Source organism: Fulmarus glacialis, unplaced genomic scaffold (assembly GCF_000690835.1).
Source record: "Fulmarus glacialis isolate BGI_N327 unplaced genomic scaffold, ASM69083v1 scaffold12099, whole genome shotgun sequence".
Taxonomy (NCBI): domain Eukaryota; kingdom Metazoa; phylum Chordata; class Aves; order Procellariiformes; family Procellariidae; genus Fulmarus; species Fulmarus glacialis.
The window spans coordinates 51962-72476 of NW_009233889.1; the positions used below are offsets into that span (position 1 = coordinate 51962).

At 37.2% G+C, this 20515-nt stretch overlaps 1 protein-coding gene across 1 annotated transcript in view; it reads right to left on the reverse strand.

Annotated features, from left to right (window-relative positions):
• Positions 1–20515, reverse strand: part of LOC104082363 (neural-cadherin-like) — a 49186-nt gene that overhangs the window by 9715 nt on the left and 18956 nt on the right. Inside the window, exons 14-28 of the mRNA XM_009585473.1 lie at positions 19940–20126; positions 19039–19182; positions 17295–17578; positions 15160–16774; positions 13271–13364; positions 11897–12081; positions 11454–11683; positions 8018–8295; positions 6931–7145; positions 5808–5935; positions 5074–5201; positions 2742–2865; positions 1997–2177; positions 927–1093; positions 7–157 (exon numbers count right to left, since the gene is read on the reverse strand). Of these exons, the coding sequence (XP_009583768.1) occupies positions 7–157; positions 927–1093; positions 1997–2177; positions 2742–2865; positions 5074–5201; positions 5808–5935; positions 6931–7145; positions 8018–8295; positions 11454–11683; positions 11897–12081; positions 13271–13364; positions 15160–16774; positions 17295–17578; positions 19039–19182; positions 19940–20126 (4111 nt within the window). The remainder of the gene's footprint in view (positions 1–6; positions 158–926; positions 1094–1996; positions 2178–2741; positions 2866–5073; positions 5202–5807; positions 5936–6930; positions 7146–8017; positions 8296–11453; positions 11684–11896; positions 12082–13270; positions 13365–15159; positions 16775–17294; positions 17579–19038; positions 19183–19939; positions 20127–20515) is intronic.

Here is a 20515-nt window from a genome sequence, read left to right on the forward strand (position 1 = left end):
TCCCACCTCCTTCATAAAGGCGAAGAGTAAATTCATTTTCATTTCTCTCCAGTGTGATATGATGCCATTCACCATTATCAATGTGGTAGAAAGGAAGGCTTACAGAATAGTCTCCATCACCCAGATTATATGAGACCACTAAGAATCCCTGAACAACCTTGTGGATAATTAACAAAGTAGTAAGAAAGAAAAGAAAAGTCATCACCTGACATTTTGCATTGATCTGTAACTGTCACATTACTTGAACTAAGACTTGTACATAATCATCAATCTTAAAGCATTTGTTTAAATTTAGGGTATGTTTACACTGCACATACAGTGTAACATAAAGATACTTCAGGTGCTACTGAACTAAACTAAATACTGGTAGCGGTGTACTCACAGTAGTATGTAATTCTCTCAGAGTAATTTTACCCTGCTTCTCTCTTGGACAAATTTTTGGGGTTCTTCAAATGGTTGAGAATCTGGTGTATCACTTCTACACTGACAGCTCAAACCAACGTGGCTGAAGAGATGACTCATTCAGTGGTATGTATAAAATGAACAGGTTGTCATTTTGACAGGCTGACATCATTAGAACTGCTACAGGCGCCTTTCCTGGCAGGGTCTGAACTATGCAGAATCAGCCACTCATGACCACAGCTGAATAGGACACCAGGCTAGACACACTACTCATCCTATTCCATATGGCAAACTATACTTCATTGTAACTGGCAATAAATTCCTTTGAAATCCAATGGGATACCATGGTTGTATCTTAAGTGAAGAATCAGATCTGTAAGTGTCCATAAAACTAATGCAAAATTTTTTTGCTTAGCGTAAGGTTTTCAGCTCTATTTCCATCTCTTAAGCTAATGTTTCTCTGGGCTAACTATTCACTGGCATTGATTTAACTCTGCTATTACTGTCTGAGATGCCTTGCTCACCTGTAAGGTGATGTGTTCATCCTTATTTCGAGACAACATGCTCGTGATGACACTGTCAGGCTGCCGTGTCCTAATCATGGCTTCAAACAGCGTCCTACGAGCAGGCACACTGACAGGAAGCTGATAGCGAACGTGACTTCCTGGCCCAAATGTATATTCTTTGGCAACTAAAAACACAGGATAAAGACCTTTAAACCATTTGGTAGGGAGAGGGAAATATTATTGTTTCCATTATTTTCATAATAATAGAGTTGAAAGTAAAAGAAAAAATTGTAATGCACAGCATGGATCTATGAGACATAACTTGTCTTTTGGGACATGTCCCTGTATCTATTTTCAGAACTTCCCCAGTCACTCTCCCACTTCATCTTCCCCTGTAAAGAGGTGATCTCCCTTCTGACTTGATCCTGCTAATGCTTCTCCTTACAATGCTCACACAGGATTGACAGCAGGAAAGCAGAAGCTCTGACCAAGACAAAAGAAGAGACTGCAAACAAAGCATTAAGTACCACAACCAATTTTCACAGCCTGCTCTTTTATAGTCGTCTTTTTGCTGCAAACGTTGGCTCATGAGGGCGGAAGAGAAGATCCTACTATATCGAAAGCACAGATCCTTAAGCCAATAGAGTCTCTTCCAGACACCAAAAGAGCAGTAATTTCTAATTCCATTTGTGTAGTTCTAATTCTGCACAGTAAGTGGTACTGGCACACTCACATTTAAGTTTTAGGTTACTAGATATTTCTGAAAGTGTAAATGGATACAAATTCAAAAAATTGTGACAAGAACAAATAATTTTGTTCACAATTCTTTTGTCATGCAGTCTCCATTATACAGTTTTTGCACAAACACCCTCAGGACTAAAGAAATTATGTGATACTGAGAAAGTAATTTCTCAAAGGGAATTAGAAAAGAAATTGTTAAAAATCGCAGGCAACTACACTGAAACATGGCTTTACACAATGTAAACATCAGAAACCACCTCAGCAATCACTACCTGCAAACATTTTAAGTTTTCTGTATTGTAAAATTTACCAGCCTATCAATAATGTAACAGAAAAACAGACTTCACCTTTATCACATCGATAGCCATAGTAACCTGGCAAACAATGACAAGCAAACGAGCCCCAGTCTCCAAGACACCTCCCATGAATACCACAGGAAGAAGACCCCATGGTCTCACAGCTCCCATCCGTAAGTGTGCAGCCAGGGAAGCTATTCAGGGACTCTGCAGGAGACTGAAGGTCATATACCTTCAAGAGAAAATTGTATGACACCGAAACATTATTTAAAAAACACTTATACTTCATTCTTAAACAGAAATAGCTATACCATACAACAGTCTGTTCTTCATCTGCGTTAAGATGCTAAGTTTGCTTTTTGACATTCAGATTTCAACTTATTTTATCAAGACCATATTTTGCCTTTAAATAAACTCAACTGACTATGAAAGCAAAAAACCTCTAATATTTCCTAACAAAGCAGACAGCTGGCATAAATATACCATTATACAATTGCCATTCAGAAGTTCCCTGAATGTGCAAAAAAGCTTGGAATACAGCTACATGAAGTAGGGGATAAACACAGGCAGAGTTTCTGGCTCACAAATACATCTGTTTGTAATTGAGAAATAACTTTTCAAGGTAGTTATTCTAATTATGACAGAAAAATCCAGAATTTTCTTGTATTTTACACTGACGCATATGGGCATTGAATATATTAATGGAACCAAAAGTTTCGGGTATAACACAGATCTCCCCAAAATTTAATAAAGAAGTTTACTCCTTTGCTAAGGCAAAATGTTACACTTCTCTTACCTGAGTATCCAAGATGAAATTGCGTAAACAACCAGAAAAGTGTTTGTGTAGCAATTGTGGGTAGGAATATGGTAACGATTCTTTTACACCACCCAGCTGTAGAACATGGTTCACATTCAAATACCTTTAAAAATTATATGAATAATAAAAATAGATGTGAATTTACCTTCAAACATAGGCATTATATAATACAGCAGATAAATAAATACCTATACCGCATTTCCAAATAATAGAGGATTTATAAAATAACGAAAGAATGCAACTATTTTGTCTACTACTTTCTCTGAAATACAGTCAGTCAGTAAGCAGAAGCGGGCCCTTTAAAATAAAGGGTAATTTATTTTTTAAATATGACAGTGAAGTCTATTGGGAGTTTAACTGTGGGACTATTATAATTCAGGTATGTTTGTGTTAAAGTCAGGAACAGCTGTGATATTCTAGACACCATATTCTCCTTCAAGTGCTTCTGTGTGTGCACATTCATCCTATACTGTAGGAACACTACTACAATAACTGTTTTGTGTATGATGAAGGCCAGAAACCTAAAAGTTGAGTCAATGTGGTCTAAAAGGTACAGTACACATGTCCAGGCTCTGCAATGTCTCCCAACCATCTCTCTGAGCCAAAGAATTCCACATATTTTAGTCCTCACAGACTTCTTTTTCCCTGAGTTACCAACTCATTTTTTTTCTTTTCCTTTGTTCTTGTATTTTTCCCTTTTTGGTGTGCTCCTTTCATGACCAGGAGGGCTCCATGCATCTGCTGACAAGGCTTAATCCCAATGCTAATCAGCACACTTGCTTGGACTATCTATTCCACAGCTCAAGTATCTTTATTAGTACAAAGGTTTCCCTAAAACCTGAATATTCCTCACTGTAACTTAAGGCCCTGTACAGAGGAGGTTGTCTAAATGCTCTTTGTAGTATTCTTTTATATACACTGAGACTTACCATATCTCTCCTCAGTTTTCCCTTCTTTCAGGTGACCTCTATTCCTTCATTCTTGATAGGTCTTATTCTCAAGGCAAGCTGATTACAGTCATTGCTCTTCTCTGGATTATACCTAGTTGGTACACATCTATCCTGCACTGTGGTGCACAAGCTGGACCCAGGACTCCAGCTGAGGCCCAACAGTGCTAACCAGAGTGGAAGAATTACTTTCCATGTCTTAGAGATCTATACATGTTGAGGCATTACTGTGTAGTGCTTGCCTTTTTCACGTTAATGTGGCATTGCTGACTCACTTTCCGACTATGATCCATATCTTTTACTGATACCTAGCAGTTGTTGTTCCCTTCTCTATTTGTGAGGCTGGTTATTTCTGCATACATGCAGTACTTGGCCCTTTGTTGTAGTGGAAAAATACAGTGTATTTCCAGGTCCTATTTTCAGTTTGCTGAGATAATTTTTAATTCTAAGCCATGCCCTCCAACATACTGGTCATTTCTCCCAGCTTGGAGTCATCAGCAAGGGCAATAAGCATCAGTGCAAAGGACTGAAGTATACTGAATCCAAACACTTGCAGAATGCAGCTGAACACATCCTTCTGCTTTGAATGTAATAATTGCTTTTTGAATAAGATTTTCCAACTTTTTCAGTTTTAACTGGGGCTGACCCAACAGTACAACCAATTTAAACCACCAGAGTCGCACCTTGACTGTATTACTTTGCTGGAAAACAAACAGAGATGGATGGTATGTCTCATTATGAGAGGCTGCAGCCCACAATCAGGCACACCAGCACCAGCCTACTTTAATCAGCAGTTTATACAAGTATACCAGGCTGTGAAGTGAACAGCTAAGGTATCGATACATGTGCACTTCCTCCTACTCTGCTATAAAGGCAGTAACCTTGGATCAACCAGAGACCCTGATGTGTTAGTCTGCCTTAATACATTGGCCAAAGGTTTTCAGTAGGAGCCCTCAGATTTATACCAATCAGATAGTAAGATTGGTTGAGGATCCAGAATTATTGCCATTAAAAAGTCAACTAGCCTAATTTCTTGAGGTTTTCAAGAACAGGCTTACAGTGATTTGATAAATAAAGTAAAAGGAGAGAAATCCTGTGGGTAAGGGATGGTACACAGTACCCACAAAAGCTCCAGTATTAGCCACATACGTGTTCTGGAGTTGTCATTTAATATTGCAACACTACTTGGAGGAAGACTTGTTCCTTAAAATCTGTTTAGTGCTTTAAGGTCCAGACTTGGCCCAGGAAGTCCTAGAGAAAAGCAAATGCTTTTATGCTCCTAGTCATTAATAACTTTGCTTCAGTTTGATAGGTAAAATGTTCAAAGGCCTTAGAATAAACTCAATGAATCTCCAGAAATGTACCTTGCTCTTCGCGGAACAGACCCAAAGACTTCACAATTTGTACGATCTTCAGTGGACAGCCATTTGCCTACTCCTTCTATTTCTGAAACAACAGCTGCACTGCAATGATCCAAAGTGAATCGAACATCCTACACCAAAACATAGGATTATTGAATTAAGAATTTCTGTAAAATTCAATAAACAAGTTATATCAAATTTTCATCTTTTTCCTTTTGCATACCATCAAGGAAAAAGGGCTGGGGTTTTCTCCTGCTCTGTTTCCCATCTTGCAGTAAACAGTAAAGCCAAAATGGAACCATTTAACAAAGAAGGCACTTAACTCTGCATTTAATTTATGCTTCTGAGTAGTTTAACCACTTTCACAAAAACTGTAACTGCATTTGCAAATAAATAATTATCTGCTTTTTGTGCATAGGTAATTGATTTCAGTGTCCAAGTGTGTACACTGAATGTGCAAATTACAACTAAGCCTTTATGCACTTTCCACATGCGTTGTACAGCTTAAAAAACAGGAAAAAGATTCCTCTGATCCCGGAATATGGAGTACAACATAGGTAAATTTGGAATTGACAATGCTGTCTTCCCAAAATTCCTATTATTCATCAAATCTACAAGCACAGTTAGAATAATACATGTAATTACCCAGCCTGGTTTTTCTACCCTCCTGTTTCTGCACAGGCAAATGCTATTGGAAATACAAATATTCTGATGTGGAAAAAAATCAAATAACTGACCTGACCATTGGTTCTGACTTCTAGTTGATGCCATTTTTTGTCTGCTACATTCAGGTGACTTGGAAACTGCAGTACCACAAAACCTGAGCCATGGCTCATCTTCAGCACAGGGATACCACCAGAGAGTTCTAATGTAACATGAAAAAGAAATTAAATTCAGCTATGAGAATCTTTCCATTTTGGATATTTTAGCAGTTAGTGAATGTACTGATTTACTGGTTATTGCTAGTCACATAAAGTGGAGTTCACTATAGAAATAACTAGAATTATATTCTATGACTTCTATTATGCAGAAATACTCATTGAACATAGTATTTATTTTTATACTTTTGATTGTGCCACTTCTTTGTCAAAACACTGGAACTAATTCCTGACAAGCAATCTGCAATTTTATAATGTTCTAAAACAATTAACACATACAGGTTTTACTCCCTCCCATCTTCTACTCAAATTTACAAGTAACTGCAAAACAAAGCAAAAAAGAGGTTAATGATTAGCAATGTCCAACAACTTTACCTTCCAAATAATTAGGAAAATATAAAATACCAACCATACTGTGCATCTTGTACATTAATTCACAAAAAATAAGCAGTAGTAACCTTTTAATATGTGTCAACATAAAGCAATGAGTTCTACTTGTGTATAAATTTTCCTGCAGTGTCACACTGGGGCTGGATTCATCCATCAAATCATTGCCTGTTTAAAAAAAAGTGCAAAAATGCCCCAAGACTGAAAGCAGTTTAAGTGGATTTCTTTTCTCACCAAATTAGGTAAGAATGACATGCAACTAAGACTGCATTAAGACTGCATTAGTCATGTAATACCTATCTTTAAAGTACCTACATTCCTTTATAGCACTACAGTTTTCCTAGGGGGATTATTTTTTTATATGGATCAATCTGTCTGTTTTGCTTTCCCCTTGATTTCTACAACTCTGCGATGGACCTAAAGCCATAAGTTCAGGCTACAAAAATAGACATCAGAGAAGAAAGACTTATTAGGAAATGTTTCAAAATATTTTCAAACAAGAAAATAAATTATCTCATGAGATGGAAAGACACTGTTCACAGGCAACCCATTCCCAAAAGCCATTTAATTTTTTCACACACTTTTGCAGAAGTACCTATTGCAATGAAGTTTTCTGTACTCCCAGGTTCTGGATTTGATAAAGGACCACTGTATAGTAAAAGTCCATCTGGAACCACAGTAATAAACTCTAGAGAGAGTGAGCTTTCAAAACAAGGCCTGATGGGACGAAACCATGCATAACCATTTCCATGGAAACTGTGCTTAGTCTGCTGGCAGTCTGGTCCATGAAACGAAGCAGGACAAAGACATCTGAAAGAGCACAAACACAAAAAATAGTCAAAATTCCCCAATCTTCAATTTTTTTTTGGTTTTACATGCAACAAATGTAACACTTAAATCACAGTAAAAAAATAGCAGTGAAACAATAAAGATTTTAGCAGAGTCTCAGGGGTGCTTCGCAACTATTAAAATACTTTAAGAGTACAAAGCTTATTTATCCACTATACTATATCCACCAAAAAAAAGTATTTTTGAGGCCATGTTTTTGAGAACAATGAATTAATTTCACTAAATAAGTAACATAGAACACCAAACATCAGTTGGTCAATTTATTAAAGAGAAAACTCAGGGAGGTTAATTCCTAGCTAGAATAAACCAGTATAATTTTACTAAAGGAATACTGGTGCGTGCCACGTGATGCTACAATACAGCAAGTTTCCTATCTAATGTTTTCTAAACTCCTTATTATCCATTGTTTAAACTACATTTCACTCCCCCTGCGTCCCTGCTGCTACCACTGATATCCACCTTTACCACTACTCTTCTGAAAAAGAAAAAGGAAAAAAAAAAAAAGAGAGCACACTTCCCATTGCTTCATACTGAATTAGGTGCTCATAAAAAATGACACATGTTAATCATACCACTGTTTTTTCCCCAGGGTTTTCTTTCTTACTCACACACTATTTCCACCGCTTTCAGGACTACAGCACCATTATTGGGCCGTTAGTAAAGACTCTGTTGTCATTAGATTTACACTCCAGTACACTCGTGGGTTTTTTTGTTTCTCCTTCAGTCAGAAGTACATTTATGATTTTTTTAGACCTGTATCTTGTAAGCTCCACTCAACACTTTAAAAATAGAAGGAAAAAAAGTAAGAGAATCTGCAGTACGAGTTTCCTCACCTGTAACCATTCGAAGTGTCAATACACATCCCACCGTTTAGACAAGGGCTTCGAGGGTAGGAGGAACAAGACTGATGAACTCGGTCCCTAGCTGAACAGGTGCAGACCGCATTGATGGTGGTTGCTACCGAGACAAACGACACGCTTCCAGTATCCATCACTGTTGGGATGTCACTCATGGCGAGGTAGTTTGTACAACCATTGCCGTTACTACAGTTTGCACTCCTACATTCATCTACATCGATCTGTGAAATGTTCAATTGTAAAGCTGACTGGATCTAAGAGAAAATACAGTTTAACACATCACCAGTCTCTTCCTAAGGAATGCTTTTATTCACTCCTTAATTTCTGAAAAATCTAAGCCATCATAGACTTAATGGAATGCTTCAGTTTCTTGAGTATTAATTGGTAACATCCCTGACTATACAGGCAAGCAAAATTATTTGACAAATACAGGAAAATTTTCAAAAAAATTTACAATAGCAGTATTTCGTAAAAACTTAAACATTTACATGACTGACTGTGAACATGTAAGTCTGTACTGGCCTACTATTTCCAAGGACCAAAGCTCCAAGAGCAGTGATACTCCACCTTTCGAGCTGTGTCATCTGCATCACCCTTCTCTGCACCCTGATAACAACAGGCATGTTTTAGCTCAAGCCAGGATAAAAATTCTTCCTCATGAGTTATACCCAGATATTATTTCTTAATTATGTGTTCTCTCACACATAAGGATACAGACACAGGAAAATGCAGGGCTGAGCTGCTTTCAATAATAATGTCCACAGACAGTGGCCTGACAAGACCACTTTGTAGCCATTAGAATTCAGCTTACTGATTCATGCCCCATAAACTTACATTTAACGTCAAACTACCTGAAACAAAATGCAGTCAACTCAGCATACTGGATACTATATTCTATTCCACATTAACCTTTGCTAGTTCATTGTTTTTATCATTAATTGGGGTTGCACCTAAAAGCCCAAATATGCAAATAAAGAGAAGTGCCTCACTGTATATATAGGTCTTGTGACATAGTAATAGCACCTCTGCAATTTGGAACTTCTAATCTGAACAGACCAAAGAAGAACTAGCAGAAAGCACAAAGAAGGGAAGCAAGCTGTTCACAATAAGCCTGAGGACAGTAAGAGGGCTGCCATTATTTCAGACCTTTCGTACTTCAGCCAGTAGCCTACGCACTGGACTAAGTTATCACTAAGTTTGTTCCCTGGCACAATACATTTCTTCCCTCTACTTGTTTGGGGATTTTGCACAGGTGCCTATAAAGCTTCAGAATTTGACTTGTATTTGGTGATTCGAATACATTAAAATGATGCATATGTAGTGCCCAAACCTGAATACAAGAGACCTCACTACTCTCACAGTGGTATACACTCACGTATACAAATGTAAAACTAACAGCATGAGATCAGGCTTAGACTCACTTTATCTATACATTTAATAGGTACTTTTGCAAATGATAAATGTATGACAAATATTTTAAAAATAAGCTTTGAAAAGACCAAAACAAATACATAAGTACTAAAGCGCTTCTATTTTTTAACTTGTGCAGTCATCTCAATTCATCACTGTAAGAACTTTGATCTTTACAATCGTCAGTATATCCTCAAATATCATAACAAGTATTGAAAAACATCTCCCCAAAGGCATAAAATATACTTTATAATGACATGATGCATCCTGTCAATGCAGTTTCGTGTCTGCTGCCTACATCTATCACCATTAGTGGACAGTCTATAATGCACATTTAGACAGCTATGTAATACTGTTATAGAAAAACATAGCGTATATAAACAACCTTGGCTCCTTCACAATATTAGGATGGATTATTTTTCTGCTAAATAAAAATAGTTGTTGTAAAGCTGTATCCCAAGGAGGTAATGCAAACATATTATTTAGCAATTGAATGAGTAATTCCAGTGCTAATTACTTACTTTCTATATTTATAGTTAAACACATGTACAAAAACTACTGGAGAAATTCTCCAGTTATGATTGTTTTTCTGTAAACTATTGGTGATTACTCACTAGAGCTATTCATTAAATATTGAAAGGTGATATATGATTAATACAAACATATTTTTTCATTAAAATATGTGAAGCAAGCCCCTTGTTACCACTTTGATAAATTCACCTGCCATATATTATGGCACAGAATATTTGAAATCTATGCAATTTTCTATATCATTGTTGCAGTAATTCAATAAATATGCAAAAGAAGCAGTCATTATGCTTCATGAATACTATCTGTCTTTGGTATTTCCTACTTGGTCACTCTGAAAAGTCTCATAATCCACACAACTATTTAAGATTCAGTAAGATGTAGGCAAGTGGTTAAGTTAAGATATTCCTTGTTTGGCTCCCAGAATCACGCAGACCCTACCACATTCACACAAATGGAAAGTGCTGTTTTCTCTTCAGGAAAAATCCTCCATAAGATGTACCACGTATTAAACTCAAATATAGGCACAAATGGCATGTCAGGAAGTGCTCCCTTGTCCAGGGCAAGTTACAAGCCAAGAAGTGGTGTCTTGCCTTTGTGCAAGGCAGCAGCTTTAGTGTCCATTCAGCAGTATCTGCAGGACTTCAGCAAAGCCAAAATCTGGAGGACTACAGAAAATAAAACTGGGGCCAAGACAGACTGTATCTGGGTAACTGAGTTAAAGGGCATGCAGGATCTGGTAAGAGAGTAGGACAGTTGGGGAACATCAGGAAGTAGAACATCGTACATTCAAAAACTATCTTCCCCTTATATAACAGTAAAAAACGTTGGGGAGGGTGTCACTTTGTATTTAAAGTTGTCCTTTGGTGAGTTAAATACAATCACAAAATTGGTTGTCTCCATCTCACTTATCTGTTGTAACTGTTCTTCTAACCTGCATATTCCTTTCAGAAGGATTTTTTCTATCGACTGTCATCTCTTTGTACAGTAGAATTTCCATCTGGGTGGCATCAAGCATCTACTGTAAGTGTCTAACCACAAGCTGATGATTTGGGTATTTCCATCACCATCTGGAACGTCCAAAAAGCTATCATTTTCAAGACATTCTCTGTACTACAGTACCACTTTGGCTTCTAGGGATTCTCCTGATTTCATATTCAAAAGTCTGATAGATTACACAATGAAACAATGACTGGAGAAAACAGAGTTAACTGTACCATGATGGGAATGGAGAACCATCTTTCTGCAATGAAAAAGAGGTTATATTTATTGAACCAGAAGTTAGTACAACCATGTAATAATTGTGTGTATGGGACTAAGGAGAAGGGAGAAAGCTTGAATCAAGCACTTGCTTGACAAGCAAAAAAACCTTATCTGTAGATCTAGCATATTCCTTCACCGAGGTTTGGGATATATACCTTGCAAACTCAGTATTTGGATGAATTACATAGATGCATAATGCTAGAGAATATACCTCATTTTTAAATGCTGCCATCTCAGCATGCAGTTTCTCCGGTCTGTAATATGCCAAGCCACCATGGACTGCAAATCTTACATCTGTCTGTTTTCCATCAATGTTCATCACACTGAAGACAATGATATCACTCAGCTTAGCAGGTAACAATTTTGCTAGTAATTCCTTGAACTTGTCATGTCTCGTTTTGCCATGTTCATCTCTCCTTATGAACTCCTCTGCTGTGACATCTGAGTTTGGGATTCAAACATAGATAAACATGAAATACTGGGAGACCACAGGTTAATTTCTCAATTTATTTCTTATTTAACAATATGGAAACATACCGGAAATCACCCTACAGTGATAAGTAAATTGAGTATTGATATAGTAATACCTACATCACATAATCATTCAGTTATAGAAGCAGCTGATCTAAACTCTCACCGGCAAATAAAACTAACCTGATAGACGCACAGTGGCTGAGTTTTGTATGGCTTCATTTTCCAGCTCTTTGATGTGGATTTGTACTGTAGATATAACATCAGGACAAACTCCATCAGAAACTCTAACTTTTAAGTTGTATATTCCTTGAGGAGTGTTATCCACCATCATCAAAGAACCAGTCCTCTGATTTAATCTGAAAGACCTAGACATAAACCTTCAATTAGAAAACCTTAATAAATCATAATTGAGAACTTAATTTATTCATTAACATAATTCAGAAGGCCTTAAATGTTACTATGAAGGTTATGGGATCAAAACTTATGGGAATTAGCAATCAACCTCAGAAAAGCACCAGAAACACCTTAATTCAGAAATGACAATCTGCAGAGCTTACAAAAAGATGTTTCTGCCACTCCCAAATCCCCATACTTTCCCAATCCTGAATAAAAGTGTGTAGTTGAACTACGGGGTTCAACATAGTCATCATGGGCAGGTCTATGAGATAAGTAATAGAAAGTGACAAAACCACAGAAAGTCGTTCCAGATGCTCATTTATCCATCTGGAACAGGATAAAGTCTATATGAAATCTCTGATATCATCTTCATTTGTCACCTCAAAGGGACAGTAATCAGTAATTATGGAAATATTCCATGACCACCATTATGGAACACTAACCTCTTAATATTGAAACAGGCCCAGGGGCTGCTGACAGACAGAAAGTCAGTCTTTCATTTTGGGCTACATAAAGCTTTTAAACTCTTATTCACAGTGGAGACAAAAATTCGCATTCGTTTTCACGTCCATTTTCTGTATTTCAAACAGCACACAATTACGCTATATGCCATCTCACTTTATGATATGAACAAATAACGTATAAGTAGGAATTAAGGATCCAATTCAATATTTCAATTAACAGAAAAAGCTCCCTAATCTAAGAGTCATGGTTTTCGCACGCAATTGTAAATTTAGCAATCAATGGAGATCACCAAATTCCCTTCCACTTTTGATGACATGATTCCATTCTGCCCTTTTAAATTTGGGATTTGTATTCCACCACCTCTAACATTTGAGGGCAAGTATTAAAAACTCTGCCTATTTTGAAATTAGATCTTACAGAGTGCGCATTTTTAAATAAATTAACAATGACATCTGACTAAAAATCAACATCATGGTGTGATCCTGCATTCTCTTGGAAAAATATTTCATGCATTAATTTCTTAATACATAGTTACCCAAATAAAAAAAGAAAAAGAGCATTCAGAAAGTACATTCCTTAATACACACAATAACCCTGACTTTATGCACATCCTGAACACAGAGAAATACATGGTGAGTAAAATAATTACAGAAGCATAAGTATTACTCATTTTGACACAAATACAATCCTCACTTGAGCAGTTTTCCTTCAGAGAGAAATGTTTTATTGTCCCAGTCGTCTTGATCTGGTGCAAACACTTCCCCAAGCACTGTTGTTGACCATTTTCCTGTTGAGATAAATTATAATAAATCTGCATTTAATTTTTGCTTTTCAGCGCACTTTATATTCTGCCGCATTCATTACTGCATTTATTATTTTCAGATTCCTGCTCAATTTGGCGATGGTTATGATCCAAGATTCTTAAAATAATGCATAGCCTGTCATATGGTTTCTGCCAGTTCTGGAAAGGTAAGTATACTATGGATGTCACATGAAAGAAGAAAAGCTGCAAACACCAGAAAACAACAACAGAATGATACATAAATACTACTACTAACTCTATATAAAATTCTCAGACAAAAAAAAAAAAAAAATATCACCACATCAGGAGTTACTCCCCAAATGTTTCATTGCTACTCTACTATTTCAAACTGCACACCAGTGGAATCCAGCAAAAGAGGGAGAGCATCTTGTGGGGTGCAGCTGGGAGAGAAGGACATGACTGAGAAAAGGAAATGGGAAAGAAGCCACCAAGCTGTGCCAGTTCTTGGCCCTTTTTTCAGGCCCCTGTGGGCTGTCACAGAAATGGAACACCCAAGCAGCTGTTCTGTAACAGCAAAAGGAGCAACTCCAGGGAAGGAGACCTTTGAATTCCACAGCCAAGATCCTGCAATGTGGGAAATTTTTAAGGTTCAAATCTGGAGCCAATCCACCCTAGAAACTTCATTCTCTCATTTCTATGGTAGAATCTGGTCACATCTTTTTCTAATTTAGGCATACTGAATTCAGCAAAAATAACCCATTGCAAACATACCTTCTGTAGATTAATCTTCTCTAATGTTTATCAGAAATTCTACCATTGCAATGGTAATTGAGATATAGCCAAATCTACCTGGAATGGAATATTTGGGGAAAGGCGTAATAAACCATGCTTAATAAGGGCCACAAGGACTAGTTTAAGGTCAAGTTTTACAGGTAATTTCAGGAAAAAACACAGTAATAGAAATTCAAGACAAATTTTAGAAAATATTATTAAACTGTTCATTCTCTGCTAAACCACTCTGGTGAAAAAGCATAAAGCATTCATTTAACGGAGGCATTTGCTCTGCTCTGTCCCACTACAATGTTAAACCTCATAGTACTGTGGCTGCTGTCACAGAGAAGCTCTTCTGCTAGTATTTCTTGAACTAGGTAGTACTGTGCACCGCTCAAGAACACATCCAGAACAGCATCTTTTTTTTCAGTTCAAAGACTACATGTTCTAGGAAGCAGTCACTTATTGCACCCCAAAGATTATTCTTTTCCTAAAAAAAGCACTGACCCAGCTTTCTCTCAGATACTTTCTTGCCAGCAGAAAACCTCCCTCCTCAAGGTTTCTATCCTGCTTAGCCACACAGTGGCTCTCACAGTGGAGGTGGGACTGGTCTATAATTTCTGGGTAGGGCTCATCTATGAATCTCTGTTTCTCTACGTTGCTTCAGTTCTGCCATTTTCATCTCCAGATCTCTCAGTGTCAGATAACTTTCCGAATCATGCATGCACACACAAAAACTTCTCCTCTGTGTAGGTAAAAACTAGTCAATGGAAAATAGATTTTATTGGTTTATAAAAATACTGCATTTTCTGCAAGTGCAATATTTACTTGAGCTAACAGTTTTTTGGTAGATGATCTTTTACACACTAGGGTCTGAGCTTTGCAAATATACTTTACTCGTTCCACTTTATTTAGTAGTTTACAGAATTGGAGTTTCAGTTTCAAAATATATAAACCATTCAAAAAAAATAAAGAACAGCAAGACAGAAATTATGTGTAAAACTGTGCTATATTCATGAATCTGATATAATATCCAGATAGCACTTACCTTTGTAACTGTACACATAGACTTCCTTATGGCCAGATTCATGGCAGTTGTCATTTTCATCACCAATTGTTATAGTTAGGGTGTTTGTAGAGCTCATAGCTGGAATCCCACTATCTGTTATAACTACTGGCAGATGAAACACCTTCTGTTTTTCTCTGTCAAAGGACCTCAAAGCAGTTACAGTTGCTGTGTTATTTCTGTTGTCAGTAAGAGAAAAATCCAAAGAATTCTGATAGTCTGGTGGCAATGAAAATGTAAAGGGTGGCCCATTTTCTTCACTGTCTGGATCAAATGCATGAAGCAGTTTTGATGTATGGTTCATATACACTATTTCAGGCCTCAATATGTTTTCCCAAACTACAGGCATGTATGGTGCCTCAAAGCTTGGTCCATTGTCATTAACATCAAGCACGTTAATCAAAACTGTAACGCTTCCAGTGCGGGCAGGTGTCCCTTGATCTGAAGCTTGTACAACTAAACTGTATTTTTGCATGACTTCACAATCTAGTGTATTTGCCACAATCACGTGACCATATTGGTCAACTGCAAACTGTCTCATAGGATCCGAATCTGACTTTATAGAATATATAATGTTCCCATTCAAACCAGAATCCTTGTCTGTAGCTCTCACTGTGGTTACTGTAGTACCTACAGGCGTGTTTTCAAAGAAAGGGCTTGTCTGAATAAACTGAGAAAGAAAAACTGGGCTGTGGTCATTAGAGTCTTCAACTTCAATCAGGCACACTGCAATACTAGAAAAATCAAGATCTTCCACTGTAATGGTAAGATTAAAGTGCCTTTCACGTGCATTCTCAAAATCCAATTTTTTTTTCAGTCGAATAGTGGCACATTGCCATTCTTTGTCACTCTCAATATAAAACTTCTGATCTGGGTCTCCCCCAGTGACACTGAATATTAAGTCAGCATTTTCCCCAACATCTGCATCTGTAGCACACACTTGCAGAACTTCTGAGTCGATTGCACTGTTTTCAGGAATTGTTGCCTGCCACATCTTTTTTGTGAATTTAGGTACATGATCGTTGACGTCTGCAATCCAGATAGTGGCAGTGCCAGTTCCTGTTAGCCCTCCCCCATCTCTTGCTTCAACAGTAAGAAAATAATTTTCAGTCCTTTCTCTGTCTAGCATTCCTCCCACTACATGGATTGTACCAGTATTGGGATTGATATTAAACATGTCAGTACCAAACTCATTTTTTACATTCTCTGTTATCCTGTAAGTAAGGACAGCATTAAGACCTACATTTGGATCATCACGATCAACTGCACCCATTTCCATGACTAACGTGTCTGCAGGAGAATTTTCAAAGACACTCCCATTGCAATCATCAGGCATGCATGTGAACATGGGTGCATTGTCATTTATATCCCACACGTTAATAATTACATCAGCAAATCCCGTAAGTCCTTCTCCACCTTCATCAGTAGCCAATACAACAAATCTCCACAGTGCTCTCTCTTCCCGATCCAGCATCTTGTGTGAGTAAATGCTGCCCGTTTTCTCATCTATTGTGAAAATATCAGCTGCACCATGCCCATGCAATGAGTATCTCAAATCTCCTTCATCCACATTACTATCAGGATCATTTGCCATCACCTACAAAAGTTTTGAAAACAAAGACATAGAAATTATAAAATATGCAATGATTGCATTATATTCTATATGCTGCTACAGGCTAAAGGAGTCCAAGCAAAAGTGTATGACATGCTATTAATATATGCATGCCAGATGAATAGCAAATGAGAGATGGCTGAGGGACAATTCAGAGTAGGTAAATATCCTTTGCACTACAATAACAATGTAGATATTCTAATACTAAAATAATTTTTTTTTTCATATTTGCAGAGGTAATTTAACTATGCTATTCTGATAGCTACTTTAAAATGTTAATGATTTGCTTTTTAGGATCACAAATTAACCATCCTGCTTATCCTACTTATTATCCTTGTAATTATTTTTCCATAAAAGTCCACTTCTCTTCTTCCAGTGACAAAAAAACTCAGTAAAACTAAATTTCATTACTATATCTGCGCTGGATTATCATTAACGTAATTGTACCAGTGTAATCTGTGCTCTTTCATTGAAATATTACAGTCTCTGAAACTGCATACACTACCTGAAGTACAAAGACTGGTAACCCATCCAATTCCTCAATTATACTTCCATAGTATTCATTGATAGAGAAAACTGGAGTCTCATCATTTTTATTCATGACATTGATGATGATAACTGCATAATCTTCCCATTTCCCGTCAGAGGCCAACAAGTGTATCTCATACATTTCTGTTTCTTCATAATCCAGTGGTTGGGCAATAAAAATGGCTCCTGTTTCTGGTTCTACACCAAGTACTCCTCCTGTGTTTCCAGTTGTGATCTGATACCGTAATTTAGCATTTGTTCCTGTCAATTACCAACAGCGTCAGAAAACACACATTTCTTGAAGTAGATTAAAACATGGGATGTTAAGATGAAGTACAAATCATACGCTAACTGATTTTTGGTATTATAGTTTTGTGGTCTTTTAAAACATGCAGCTATGTCAGATTACTTATCAGCATTTTCAATTCTGGTATGTCCAACTGTAATTTGTGTCTAATTATAAAATGTGCCTTTGCAATGAAGTATTAATTCTGCTTTTACTTATGATCCCTCGAATTCACCGAAGGATCAATATGACCGGCCAAGGCTATGGGACCAAAAAGACAAATTCATATTTGCTAACACCCAGCATGTAAGAATGAGTTATAAAATACTTCATACCATAGAACATTCTGCACTCATATTCATTTATGCATAGACTTTACCAACAAAAAGGATAATTATGTATCAAGCCAGAGGAGACAGTCCTAACAGAACTTCTCAAAATTTCAGATGCAGTACCAATTTGCTGATGGTTCTAGATCAAGTAAAGACTTTTAGCCTTTCTGCAAGCTCCACCTTCACATTACCATTCTTCTCTTCTTCCCTTCTTCCATAGCTACATCTTTAATCATTGACTTTATTAAAAGGACAGAAATGAAGTGCCGTATATAGATCACATCAGGTCTCCTGATCCAACACTATAAAGCAGATTTACAGGCAGCCTAAGTAACAAACTAAAAGTTCCTTGAGTAGGTAAATCCTTCTTCGGTACAACTTAGCCACATTTGCCTCAACCTCCTTGAGTGGGTGAGGAATCAAATGCAGCCAAGATGTACTTGCACTTCACAGACATACTGACAGAACAGTCCTTTGGGACCTGGGCAACAAAAAAAACTATGGTTTCACCATACAGCGAAGTTGAATTAGTAGTGCACCATGGCCAAAAGATTGAAGTCCCTCTCACATTTATGAGCACCAGTTATGTACTTATTTTTTACATGACTTACGGCTGAATTCCTGACTGATTTGTAGATAAAGCAATTCAGCTAAGACTCATCGTATGCATTTAGGAAGTCTAGTTTCAAATATGAGAATGTGTACCAAAAAAATAAAGAATACAACTATACTGTCCATAGAGAAAGCAAATGAATCTCACTGAAATCAAGTCTGATCCATTCTAGTTAACCAGGACATTATTATTGGCACCCATTTGTAAAAAAATGATATGATCTATAATAAATTTGTATTTCCTGGCACAGAAATTATTCTCCATCATCCCACATTAATGCATTGCCTCCTGAAATAAAAGTTATTTGACTTATGCCTCACAGCTCCATTATGAGCTAATGTTCACGCCCGATCAGTTCACACTTAAAAAAGTTTTAAAACCTAGAGACAAAAAGACATTTTCCTTTCTAACACCACTAAATATGTCTTGGTGTGCTGAAATTAACTCATTAATATTTTAGACACAGCTATGGAGAATTCCAATACTTTACCTTCATCTTCATCATTAGCACTGACTGTAATGATAGTCGAGCCCACATCCTGGTCTTCATCCACATTTACTTCATAGACATTTTGAGCGAAGACAGGCTTGTTATCATTCACATCGCTGATAAAAATGCGCACGTAGGCCGTGTCTAGAGAGACAAGAAACAAGAGATTAAAATACTCAGCTGTGCCACTTCTGTCAGCTACAATTCCTTAAGCTGTCTAGCTGCACATTAAATGAAGATGAATATGCAGACAATACAGAAACAAACCCTTAGGGTTGTGGACAATATATATACCAACATTACTCAGAAGCACTTGGATATCAAATGAATGTCACATCCAATTTGTTTAAGCAGATAATATGTGAATAATTGATGCCTAATACAGCAATTGTACAGTTTTTAGTCATAACTTTTTGTCCTGAAGCCACAAAAGCCAAATTTTAAGTCTTTATTTAAGCACAGCCATCAATTGAGAATGGGATTTTCTATCTTCAACTTTCCTGCTTCATACTTCATACATAATTACTTTTGCTTGAATACAGTATCACATGCAGTGCTTTGAGAAACACCTCCACTACCAAAAATCTGCATCCTACAGATAATGGGTGCATCTTTGCTAGCTAGGAAATAGTCTCTAAACTCTAACTACAAAGCCCTAGCTTTCTTTTAATTTCAGAACAAAAAACTCGCCTGATCATCATATAAAATCTCTTACAGCTCTGACATAACTGTTGCACAGACAAACAGTAAAAAACCCACCCAAAACCAAAACAACGGACACTCTTTCACAAGTACACTTGGGAAAAAAAGGAAATTAACATTTAATCTTGCATTTCAGAGCTTCTGTTTTCAGAGACCAAGCCAGGTAAAATCATGCTTGTCACAGAAATCTGTCTCTTACCAGAGTTTGGCTTCCCACGTTTTCCAGGTCGAGCTGATTCACAGCCATCTACTGACTTGACTTCTAGCAGATAAGACCCCTTCTTCTCTCTATCAAACACTGAGGCAGTGTATATTGAGCCTGTCTGTGAGTCCAAGCGAAAATATGTGTAGTCTCTGCCACTGTCATGTAACAGGGAGTAAGTTATCTAAAGGATTAAAAGGAAGTTGTTAATCTATACTTTCCTTTTGTTGGATAGTTCACAACTAAGTAAGTACTTAAAGAGAGAAAGAAGTCTTGTGTTTGAGAACTTCATCGGGGCCAAGAAAGCTGGGTAAAACTGCCAGCTTGGGCAATCTAGTTTGAAGTCAATTAACCTCCTTCCATGTTGACTGCCGATCTGTAAATGGAAATACATTTGTCTTGTCTAATCAGTTCCCAAATTCTCTAGTTCATGTTTGCACAATGCTTGTGCAACAGCACTCAAACGCAGCCAAAGATCCCGGGTACTAATAGCCACAGGTGAGCTGAATTTGAACTTGCTCAGTATCATGGACCATGTTCTAGTCTCTATTACATAAATGTTTTCATGCACTT